General features: G+C 43.1%; 1 protein-coding gene across 1 annotated transcript in view; it reads right to left on the bottom strand.

Annotated features, from left to right (window-relative positions):
* zfhx3b (zinc finger homeobox 3b) overlaps nucleotides 1–2,541 on the bottom strand; it is an 83,137-nt gene extending 80,596 nt beyond the window's left edge. The window contains exon 1 of the mRNA XM_080499083.1: nucleotides 55–2,541. Within this exon, the coding sequence (XP_080355209.1) occupies nucleotides 55–2,529 (2,475 nt within the window). The 5' untranslated portion in view covers nucleotides 2,530–2,541. The remainder of the gene's footprint in view (nucleotides 1–54) is intronic.
* Between the last annotated feature and the right edge of the window lie 10,386 nt (nucleotides 2,542–12,927).

Raw genomic sequence — 12,927 nt, 5'->3', positions numbered from 1 at the left:
ACATTTTGCAGTCCTTAAAAAATAGGCAAGCCATCTCTTCAGTTTGTTACATACCTCACACCGGAAAGGTTTGTATCCACAGGTATAGCTTTCTCCACGTGCAAGACGAGGGTGACTCTGACCACTGCTGCAATACACACAGGAGCCTCCAGAGTCTGGGTGCTTCTCTTTCATGTGGGCCTCCAGTGTCTGCTGGTACTTGTAATGCCAGTTGCATTTGGGACACTTGAGTGTCTTGCATGAGTTGCGTGAATGCATCATGGTCATGTGACCACCCAGGGAACGCGAAGAACCCAGAACAGTGTCACATTTGGGGCATTCAACCCCACTTCCTGTGCTGCCACCAGGCCCATGGTTCTGTGAACACTCCCCCATTCCTGTTATGTCACAGGAGCTTCCAGGAAGGGCAAGAGAGAGTCCATGAGATGAGGGGTGAAGGTGATGATGATGGTGGTGCATGTGATGATGATGCAGAAGGGCTCCATTCTCCTCCTCTCCCTCTGCCGGGCAATCATTTGGTTCTGGAGCTGTGGCACTATCTCTATTGGCACTTTCATCAGCAGCAGCATTGGAGGACAGAGGCGAGGAGTAAGTGCCAGCAGTGTCATCCTCGCTCCTTCTGACGGCGGCTGCCGCCATTGCCATGGGAACTGTGGATCCCTGGCAGTTAAAGCTCAGAGGGAGCTCGGAGGTACTCCCCCCACCATCTGCAGCTGCACCCTCTTCCATGACAGAGGAGGAATGGGAAGCGAGGGCTTTGCTGCTGAGTGTGGAACTACCTGCAGAGGTGCAGGCAGAAGGCTGGAGAGTGCTACTAGGCATTAATAAAGAAGATTTGGAAATGCTTTGGTTTGAGACAGCTGGTTCCCCTGCTTCACCCCCACCACTGCTACTGTTACCACCACAAGCCACTGCAGTGCTTTCTGCCTCCACCTCATCTTCCTCCTCCCCTAATAACAGTTCTTCTTCTTCAGAGCCCCCCATCTGGTTAGATGCGAGGTGCGCTTTGCTCTCATGTCCCTCAGTGCTCCCATCTTCTCCCTTACATGCCACCTCTTTCCCAGCAGGCTCCTCTGTTCTCCCTCCCTGTTTGGGCAGGGCACTGGAGTCTTTGGCAGAGCCCAAGGATGAGGTAAGAGAGGATGCTTTGGGAATACTCAGCCCTCCAACAGTGAGAACTGAGCTAAGCAGGGTTTGTTGCTGCTGCTGTTGCTGGAGGCCAGAGTCAGAGTCTTTGTTCAGGGTTTCATTGCCTCCGCTGCTGCTTCCAGTCTCCAGATGGACACCACTAAATGTGCCATAGAAGCTCTGTCCAGAGTTAAGTGGGTGCAGGGTAGGCGGCAGAGGGGTGCTCTTATTTTTTGGTTCCAGGAAACTAATGAGGGGCTCCTTGTCCTTCCCAATGCCCTGGATGATGGCAGATGCATGCTTGTCCCCCAGCAGCCGCCGCTCATCCTCACACAGTGTCATGCGGTGATCATGGACGGCATGAGTAGCAAAGGAGCGGGCGTAGCCAAAGGACAGCTTGCAGAGAAAACACATGAAAATGGGCTTACCCTTGCCATATAGGGCTAGTCCATCAAATTTGGAGAAATCCACGTTGTTGGGAACATCTTTGGATACACAGGACTTCTTGGCAGACCCATCGCTGTTCAGGTAATCCTTGTTGCTTTTGTGCCGCACATCGAAGACACGGAAACTGTGCAGGACAGGGCTAAGACCTGCCATTGTTGAGGTATTGGGAAAACCTTGGTCTGAATTGCCAAACCACTTCCCAAAGGACGAGGCTATGTGGAACGTGTTGATGATCTGTGGGTAGACCGTAGATGAAGTCGCAGCAGGTTCCCCCAGTTTCCCCACACTCGTCAGAGAGTTAGTGGGAAGCAGGCCGGGTACCATGCCTCCACTACTTTGGATCAACTGGCTGAGGCTCTCCACAATGTAGGCTGAGCCATCTGGTTGGTAAACTATTTCTCCAGCCAAGTTTTCGACATCACTACTTTCCTCTTCCTCTTCGTCCTCTCCTTCATCACTCCCACTCTCAGGTGGTGCCTGTTGTTGTGTAGGCTGGTGTCTCAGAAGAGTGGGCATGCCCCCGCCCCCTGCGGTTATTGGTACCCCAGGGAAAGGTTGAAGACTTGGGAAACAGCTGTCAATTTCCATTTCATCTAAGTCTTCAGATTCTTCTTCTGCACAGCTCACCCCCTCTTGCTCCTCTTCCTCGAGACCCTCTCTCCTGGGATGCAGCTGGCCTGTGGCAGAACTATCACGGTGAGCCTGGGGTGATGTCTGCTTTGGCTGTTGCTGCTGGGACTGTAGATCTCTCACCCCGTCATGAGGTGCAACAGAGTTTTGGGGTTGAGAAGTGAAGGGAGTAGAGAGAGATAGAGGATCCAGGGAAGGTGCCTGGTTGGTGCAAGTGACCTGTGAGCTAGAGTGATCGTTCCAGGGCTGTGGTGGTTGCTGCTGCTGGGAGGACCCGAGCCCATCGTCTGTCCCAGAAACCACGGGAGACTCACAGCTGTCCATGCTGATGCCTACATGAGGCGTTCATCGCATCCAGGCCTGGAGAAAAGCAAAAATATTCAAATTAGAAGTGACTGATGCATTTGTTAGGTATGAAATCAAACAAAAAGCACACACATTCACACACATGCCAGTGTTGGCAACAGCTGCTGATATCATTTAATTATTATCAAGCCTCTTAAGGAAAGATCAGATGCATTTGTAGATGCAGATAACGTGAAAAAAAATTCCCACTGTAGGTTTGCATAGAAACCAAAAGAAGAAAATCTAACGTATGGTGTGCAAGGTGAGAGACAGAAGTCTGAGATATAATTGGGAAAATGACACCATGCTCATTACACTAGATTAGGCACTTAAACACAATACCTGAGACAAGCACTAATAGGACATTCGTGATTCATCTTCCTGCCATATCACAAAGGTACCATCTTTTATCTTCACCTTCCAAACAACACCCCAAGTCGCATATTCTGCAAATCCTACATCCGTTTTTAATTAACTTGCAGTCAAAAAAAGGAAACAGACCAACTTAATGGATCAAATGGATTCCTTGTGAGATAATTAGACACTGAGAAGCCACCCATCAGCACATCCTACATTTACATAACTAGAAAAAAAGGGAAAACTGCACCTGGAAAAAAAAAACAAAACATTTTTAATGATATTGCTACTATCGCTGTATCTTCAATTGTGTACATACAGCATGAGAAGAATATAATACTACTTCGTTATTGACATTAATATTTTGTAACGTTAAAATAAGAAATAGAAAAGATTTTTCTCTCAGAGCCTAAAATACATAAGCTGGGTTGGGACTCCACTGCAGCTGTGTTTAGATCTTGCATCCAATAACCTCTATGCTTAGCCTGGTTTCAAACACTCCAGCCATCCTCCGCCTCTGAAATAATAAATGGGAGCCGAGCTTTCGGGAGCTGGCCATGCCTCGAGCATCTGAGAGGCCCAACACAGGCTGCAATTTAGTGAGCAGAAGAGATAAAATGATAGCGCAAGATACTGCTGAGCTAATAATTTTATTAAAGGGATGCAGCCAACATTGATTAAAGGGGGCAATCGGGCTGAAACCAATAACTCTGGGCTGCCCTTTAACCCACCAGTACTGAATATTACATGAGCAAAGTTTCCCGGCACCAAGCTCACTGCCATGTCCCAGTTGATTAGCACATTCAGTGCTTGCACTTGATTTATTTACTTATTTACTTAGGGATGCAAATTTCAGCTGTGATCAGAATGGAGCCTACCCCCACAACCTAACATATTAACCACTGAAGGAGGGGAGAGATTGATAATGTCTGTCTGCCTCTTCATGAATGTCTGATAAAGGTTGCCTCCCATACAACATACCAGAGTCCTCTCCAGCGTGTATGCACTCAAACTAGACAAAAATAAAGGACTCATTTACAGATCTGCTTTACTGTGTATGTTTCAGGTAATACACCACAAATAAAAATACAAACAAATAAAATTTGAAGGAACAATACTGAAAAAAACCAAACACACTAATAATAAAGAAAATGCATTAAATGCCAAAACTAAAGATATAACTACAAATGCATTGTGGGCATTTATGTGATGAATGCATACATATTCCTGGTTGCATGGTCCAACTGATTGTTCAGCTTACATGACACAGAAGCTAACCTCGATGATCCTCGAGTTACTTTGCATATAAAATGAAAGATATTAGACTGGCTGGCTTATTAACAAGATTGCTTTGCAGGCATGATTTAGAGATGGCAGCCATATTGAGTGAGGGGATACTAGACATACTGGTCTGTATTTATCATCTGCTTCATTAATAACAAGCTATGAGCTCAACAGCCATTTCACACACATGGACTGAGGGCAGCAAGAGTAATACAAGAACCAACAACATAACACATGTCAAATAGACACCGAGTATTCAACTGTTTTAAAAAAAATGCATTTTGTGTGTGTGTGTGTGTGTGTGTGTGGGGGGGGGGGGGGGGGGGGGGGGGGGACAAAGCAGACATGAAGTGTTTCACACTTCATTCCTGCACTTTCAGATATCACCGGATTTGACAGCCTCGTCAACATTCAGCACTCAAGACAGGAAGTTAATGATGACATCTAAAGTTCTCTACTCTTTGCCTTGATGAGTCTAAACAAGATTGTTCAACATACTGTATGATGGGCATACAGCCATCAATTCCGATTACTGGGCTGAGATACCTCAAACAATTAGCAGTAGACAGAATAACACGATGACTCTTGATCAGCGCTGGAGCACTGAGCCCACTTGGTGTGTCCACTGCTTACAGAAAACAGGATTGCCCTTTAAAATCAAGATGGTGTAATTCAATAACCTGCAGTGGTTACTGATGAGCAATGAGGTTGTCTGGAGTCGGAAAGTCGCAGATGGGCAAACTGATATAACGCTGTTTGTCTCTTGGAGGTCTGCCTGACTCAGTGACACCTGTTTAAAGCAGGAAAAGCTTTAATCTCAGGGAGGCACTAAACAAGTCCAGGAGACAGACAAAGAGACGCGGTTGAAGTACAGGGGAAGTGGAGGAGGCCAGTGTCTCAGTGTGCTGACTATGTTAATAACCACAAATCAAAATGATGGAGCAATCTGACAAAGGTGCCTACCTCCGAGTGTTATTATGTATGCTTATGTACTATAATATTTTGAAGAAAACACATTTTGTTTGCCTACTGGCACAACAACGAGTGATTCTGTCATGGCCTCTGCCCTTGTGTTGCATTGTAATTCTAAATGTGGGCCCACTGAGTTGACAATAAGCAGGCTGTGTGCAGCCAAAACAAGCCTTCGCTAACAATAAGAGATAATCACAGGGAAGAAAAGGCTGGATTCCTGAGCTGATCTGAGGGCAAGCACGCCGATGCACAGATCCTGCCTATTGGACCCTCTGCTGCCACCTGCCTCAGACGACTTATTTTTTCTCTCTTGATGCTGTCATTTTCCTTCACTCTGACCAAAACGTCATACCCCATCTCTTCCAATCCACAAAACAGACATGAACTTTGTGAAATGTTTTTAATGAGGCATATATGAGAGTGAGCATAACTGTTATTTGGTAAAGATGCTAAATTAGATTTTGCATGGTAGTCCCTTCATTAGGTGGGATTTACTGGCCAACTTGAAGAGGAATTAAAGACTAAGGAAGCATCTGATTATAAGCATGCATGATCATCTTCCTGTAGGCCTGGCATTACCTTCAGAGGACCCTGTTCTCCAGGATTTCTTTTGGAATTAACTCTGACTCAGCCTGAACAATGTTTCTTGCTGTGTAATGCAGCCCTTGCCCTTCCTCCAGTGCATATATATGTCAACAGTGAGCAACATCCCATTATATTTGAAAAAATAAATAAATAAATAAACAAGCAAAAACTGTTTTTCATATGATTAGAAGACACCGAGGAGTACAAAAGATCTGATATTCAATTGGTTTTCAGTGATGTTTCTCATCTGTGTCTGGTCTCTGAGCCATCACAGATCCTGGCCAGCCACCGCAGGGTAAGGGGGCGCTTATTGGAAAATCAATGGCGTGAACACTAAGCAAGTTACAGGAAGATGTGGGAAGGAAGGGTTCTTATTGATAAAGCAGGGGAAGGCTTTTGATGTTGCACTAGGGACATGCTCAGTGATGGGAGAACCATTGTAGTCCTCAGGCAGAGTGAGGCCTGAGTTTATCTCCAAGGTTTGTTCCAATTAATCACCAATAAAGGCATGCATGCATTTGGCTATTTAACATAAGTGAACATAATGCCTTACATAGCTGGATAAATACTGGTTTTACCAGCATGCTCGAAAAGAGGACACATTTGCATTTTTAGCACTGCATTGCAAATATCTTTAACTTTGTTTTGTTGTTGTTGTTGGCAACTGATATAATAATGTGAAATATGGTGCAGTTAGACTTGGTGGCACTTCAAAATTGTCAGGATTAAGTCATGGAATGATTGGCTATTTGAAAAGCTTTTTAAATATATTTGAGCAAAAATAGCACTGTTGATTTCCATAAACATATACTATTTAGTTTGCTAACATTAAACATGGGCAGTAATTTAACTTTCCTGCCACAATGCCGCTTAATTCAGTGCTATGAATCAAGACTGTTTATCAATGACTGTTATACCTAGTAAACCATTATAACAGGTACATGGACATCTTGTTCTCTTTGATTTCCTAACACTGTAACTCAGGCAATTAACAATGAAGAACATGACTGTTTATTGTTCATTCTAAAAAAAAAAAAAAAAATTTCAGTGTACTATTCGACTAATGCAGATGTAAGGGTGATCTACCATTGTTCCAACTCCATGAGGCAAAAAGTCACCTCAGGTCGATGGCACTCAGCCTGTAAACAGGGCTTCCCGTAAAATCAATGATCTTCAGTAGGAGCTATCAGTCTGTGGAACAGAAATAGCCATGGCTGTGTTGAGTCTAAGGCAGAATGGAACAGTGCTGTGTTTACATGAGTATGTGTAAGTAGAGGGGGCTGGTCACTGGCATGCATGTCTGAGAACATTTCTGAAAGAAACCATAACTGAGGCATGCAGTTTCTGTCATGTATACATGCTGCTGCCCATTCAAGAATAGAGCTTCAGAGATTTCATTTATGCAATTTCTTATAATTTTTTAATCAAATCAGTCTTATAGAAATATATAACTGAAACCCGAAATAAACCTTGCTAATGAAATTATGAGGAAACTCAAAGACCCAAGAGGCAAGATGGTGATTGTTTTAGTTTCACACCACTCAATTTTAGTAAGCATTTTGCACTAGCAATATTGGCCAAAGAAGGCAAAAATTGATTTGTTTGTAGTATCAATTGCCTCCTTTGTTAATAGACCTGAAATAGGAGCTTGAAAATGATTTTACCCTTTATGCAACACCATCAAATTGTGGTAATCAATTTCATATTGCAGGATGGTGGGAAAGTTATGTAAGATAAAGGACCAGCAAACACAGAGCAAAACGATGTGTTACTGAAATACCGGGCAGTTTGATTAAATGATCAGAATTGTGCTCAGCTAACTTTAAAAAGCATCCAGAAGGGATTTACACATGGCACTAGAGTATTTCCTCAGTTTTGGAGGGTGTGATAGAAACAGCATGGTGGTGTAATTAGAAGTAGTTAATTAGCTGTGGGTTAATTACTGGGTTCTGCAGAGCGTTGGTGAAAGACCTGGTGGGGTGGCAAAGCAAAGGGAAGCAGAGAAAACACAGCAGGAAGCTCCCAGTCTCCCGCCAATTAGCAACCAGCATGGGGGGGCTTCTCTGGTGCACTTGAAGTATAAATGTGCGACGCTGCATATCATTTCATTCAAACATCAGCACAAGAGAGAAGATAAAATGAGGGGAGGCAAAATGGGCATGTTTTTAGTGACGTTCAAATGCTGCTTTCGTAAAATACAACATTTATCAAGTTTCAGTGAAATTCTAAATGATGCGGAGACTACAAAATGACACCCAGGTCTCTGACAATTAACAACACAAAAACAGAGAGCAAGAAATATTACTGCGGCCACAAGCACAATCATCTTTCATTCTGAAAAAGTGCATCATATTATTTTCCCTTGTGGTTTGTTTGGAAATCTTTGTAATTTATAAGCGCATAAATTATCCTTGGAATTAAGGTATTGATGTATAATCAGAAGAGGGCCATTGGGCACAGAGTAACGTTCACCCCCAGGCAACCCGGTGCACAGAGCACTGGTATACATCCGTGCACAGTAGGGTGTCTGTGCAATTGCAAGCCCAATAAAGGGAAAGCAAAAGAAGCCTTAGCTGTATCTTCCAAATACTGAACAGATTAGTTAGATACACATCCTGCATTTCTGCTCAATTTTAGACCAACAGACATGCATATTGAATGATTTGCTACAGTCTGACATGGATCTTTACATCTGTTTGCATGCAATACTGACTTTCCCATAGTGTGGAATGCAGGAAAACTTAAAGGACAGTTTGTACATCGGTCTGCAGGGACTAATCAATCTCAATACAACAAACTTATCATGAATCTTGAGAAGAATTGAAATATAAAAAAAAAAAAAAAAAAAATCTGTTTCTGTACCATTTCCTGATTAGAAAAGAAAAGGAAGATAGGCAGACAGAGAAAGTCATATTGAGATATGGGGCTGGAGAGAAAGTGAGGGAGCAAAAGACACGTGTCCAATGAAAGGTCAGGGACAAGAGGGAATTGTGCTGATCAAAGTCTTTGAGCCCCAGGACCTTCATTTCTACTAATTATCAAATCTGCCCCTATTTATATCTGCAGGAAGCAGACGTTCTCTCAAGAGAGAATGAAAGTGAAATCTGCTAACTACAGTGCTTTCAGAGCTTCTGTTTGTACTCAATCCATTTCATTTGTCCTGTCGTAACAGGATTAGGCAAGTAGAGGGTGGTTAAGAGGAACCAATGGCCACAACTTATATGCAAGTGTTTTATTAATGAAAGTAAAGTACAGAACACTTTGCACAGAAGACTTTGTGGTGGAACAACATTGGAAATTGCCTTTTGCTATTGTAGAAAATAAATATAACATCACATGGACTCATGCTGACATCTAGTATACACATGCATGTGCACATACACATCCTCCTGCAGAGCTTCAGCTAAGGAAAGGCAACCACAAACACAGTTGTTAAAATGATCAATATCATTGAAATATTAAACCTTAAGAAGCCACAATATTGATTGGAAGCCCAATGATAAAATGGTTTATTATCACAATTGTGAGGCTTTATGTAAATGTTTTAGAGAGACCATCAACTGGGATGTGGCTAAACTTGAATCCCCTACCACACACATGCACAAGTACACAGATATTTCACATGTCACTTCGCTTCATTCCCTCACAATCCCATCCAACACCTGAGGGACTGCAGGGATTTGGGGGGGGGGGGGGGGTTCAATTACTGCTACATCTACATCCATGAGGGATAGCTGACACTGATAAGCATCGTGAAATCATGTTGATCAAAAGAGGAGAAAAAGGGACTTGTTCCCCAAGAACAATGTGGTAGCTCTGGGCTTTTGAGCAGACATTAAACAGGAGCATACAGGTGAGCAGCGCACAGGCTGCATGCAGGAATCCTGGCATGAAAGACAGAACAGGGACATGGATGACATGTCTATAATGCTGAGCCTTTCAATGTAATCTGGAAAACAAATACCTTAGTAATGACCCAGCCTGCACCTGGTAAAACACAGGCTTTACTGGCACCTGGAATTAGACAAATATCCATTGCTAAGCACTCTTAAAGAGACACGCTCCGAAATGGTATAAATGTGTATTTTCTAAAAATTTTCCCCCAAAAAGTGCATAGAAAACACAAAAAGAGAAAAAAAGAAAATCTATAGTGTAACTATGAATCATTAGATATAAAGAATATAAGTTCACACATACAAACGTGCACTGTTGGTATGTAAGCTCCTGTGCGAGTTAACTCACACAGAAGCTCAGAAGTAAAACACTGAGGCGGTGCCTCAAGCCTGAGAGTCAGGGCCAGTGTTCGGTTAAGTGTCTAAACCTGAGAAGGGTGATAAGATCCCTTTTAGAAGGCATGTGAAGGCCAAATGACCAGGAAACCTGAGTAATGTGGGTGAAAGCTGTCTCGGGCGAGAGAAGAGATGTGGAAAGTCATGCAGTGTTATGTGTGGAAAATGGAAACTTGCTATCTCTTTTACGCACCTCATACTGAGGACCCATGCAGTCCCCTCCATGTGCTTGTGTGAACATATGCCCTATCATGTGTTTGAACGCGCGCGCACACACACACACACACACACACACACACACACACACACACACACACACACACACACACACACACACACACACACACACACACACACACACACACACACACACACACACACACACACACACACACACACACACACACACACACACACAAGGATTAAAGTGTCCCAGTGAAACCATTCAGTGGGAATTATTTCTTTGCAGAAAAAAGCATGAAAGCCAATGGTGACCTGGCCTCTAATTCTAGAGTAGGATATCCTGGATAAATAATTAGAGGGTTGCTTTGAAGACCTTGCGCAGCTGAACCATTCACTCCCCATTTCCCATTTGCTAAAGTCATTAATGACAATGATTTAAAAAGGAAAAGGTAAAATCTTTCTGGTACACAAATACGTTTTTATGAAGCCTGTCTCAAATTCCTCTCTGCTTAGCTGAAGTCCTTATCCTGGGAACGAATTGCGCCCATTTTAAACAATAAACCTCAGGGGAGAAGTGTTTTCTGTTGCCCTCTTACCCAGCTGAATTATGAGAGTTAATTAAGTTAAAAGAACACCGTGCCCTGCGTATTAAAAGAAGTAGACGAGACACGCTGGGACTTTGAATGTCAAAAAAACAAAGCAGACAAAAAACATTAACTTTTAGATTTCAGCATGAAAAAAGATTCCTGGCAAGCCTGCTCTGAAAAGCTGATGGAACCCTACACTAATAGATATCAGTGACTTATGCATTGCTATTTTTATGTCACTGAGGCATACAGTTAGCGCTCTCACTGAATGTGTCACTTCTTCAAGCTGAGCTGTGCGGCTAACCCGGATCAATCAAGGCAGGAGGGAATCTCACAAGCAGGATTCCCATAGAGCGAGAATATCTTTGACTATTTCATTGAGACCAAATAAATGAGGTGGGGGAAAAAAAGGGATGCCTACTGAGTTGCTAGTTTACATGCCATATGAGATGCCTGATCTTTACACTGGCAGTTTATAAACAGAACAGTCATAAATCAGGTCTCGATGCAGTCGTCATCTTAAAAGGAGAGCATTGCTTGCCCTACAGTTTACAAGGACAGATTCCAAGGCAAATCCTGGAAGGTGATGTGCATTCCTACTGAGTAAAGCTGTGATGAGGAACTGTCAACAGAGGAAAGGGGAAGAAAAACAAAAGAAAAACAACTTGTTAAGTGTATAACAAGGTGGCCTGGAGGGCAATGCTGAAAGACACCTCAGCACTTGACTCTGAAGTGTGCAAAAACATCAAACAGCATTTCTGTTGCTATGTTGAGCACTGACAGAATAGACCACAGTGTTCAGAGAAACCTGTGTGAAGAAAATCACTACAGTTTGGCAGGAAATAAACAGATGCAATGTGACTAAAAGACAACAGATGATCTGTATACACTGAGCCACAACCATCCAGAGGGACACATGTAGCACAAGGCTACGCTGCCATCTTCATGATACAAAAAAGGGTATAACTAAAATGTAGATTCCAAATAAGAAAACTGTAATTACAGTTATATAGCAAATTTGTGTGTTTGCTAAGAAAATGCATCACATGATCTTTTCTGCATCACACAAAGACATGGCAGGTGGAACCAAAGATGTCAAATATGAACTCATCAGAATAAAGCGGATTCTCACTGATCTGTTGTCCATTTCTTGTGTTTCTTGCCCAAAACAAATTTCTTTTGCTTGTTGCTTTTCCTTGGTAGTGGTTCCCTTGCAGCTATTTGACCATAAAGGCCTGATCAGTTCCCTCTGAACAGTTGATGTCAAGATGGATCTGCCACTAGAACTCTGTCAAAGCTTTTCCACCAGAAAGAACCAGGTGCTAGTTTGGGGCTAAGGAACTGCGCTGGTGCAGACCAGACTTGATGAAGCAACAGGGACGAATTCGATGTATACAGTCTGTCTCCTCAATCCCGTATGCCCACAACATTGGTGAAATCAGCTCTCACTTGGCTCTGTTGACAATGGAAAAAGAACCAGGTGCTAGTTCAGGGCCCGTTCTTAAATGAGCACCGCCAAAGAACTGGTTGTTTTTCCATTGTCATTGGAGCCAAGTGGGAGTCACGTCATTGCGTCACTCCAAAACATCATACATCGTAGGAATGAGAAAACGGACTGTTTACATCAATTTTGTCTGGGTCGCTCCATCGAGTCTGGCCAGAACCTTGGATGCAGACCAAAGAGCCAGAAAACATTGCATCTCCTTGTCACACTTTTTCGTTTACTATATAATTCGATTTGTTTTCATTCATTGTTTTGAAGCCCTCAGTAAGAATCTACATTGTACAAAATCAAGAAAATAAATAAAAGGCATTGAATGAGAAGGTGTGTCAAAACTTTTGACTAGTAGTGCAGAAGGAAAAATCTTGAGTGTTATTTACAGAAACGAGGAGTGTGTTAATAAGGTCTTCTTCCTCTCTGTTCCTGGCCTGGCTGGAGTGTTGTGACAGCTACAGCGTGGTGGAGCTATATTTGAGAAAGACCAGCCTCCTACCCCTCATCTCCACACACACTGAAGCCCTTGTTCATCTGCCTTAATGAAATGGCCACATGCCTGTTCTTATCCCAGAGTTGCTTGCACACTGTAGCACCTGGTAGATATAAATCAGCCCTACTGAGC

This window comes from Blennius ocellaris (genome assembly GCF_963422515.1).
Source record: "Blennius ocellaris genome assembly, chromosome: 1".
NCBI classification, from domain to species: Eukaryota; Metazoa; Chordata; class Actinopteri; order Blenniiformes; family Blenniidae; genus Blennius; species Blennius ocellaris.
This window is presented reverse-complemented; position numbering and strand designations above follow the sequence as displayed.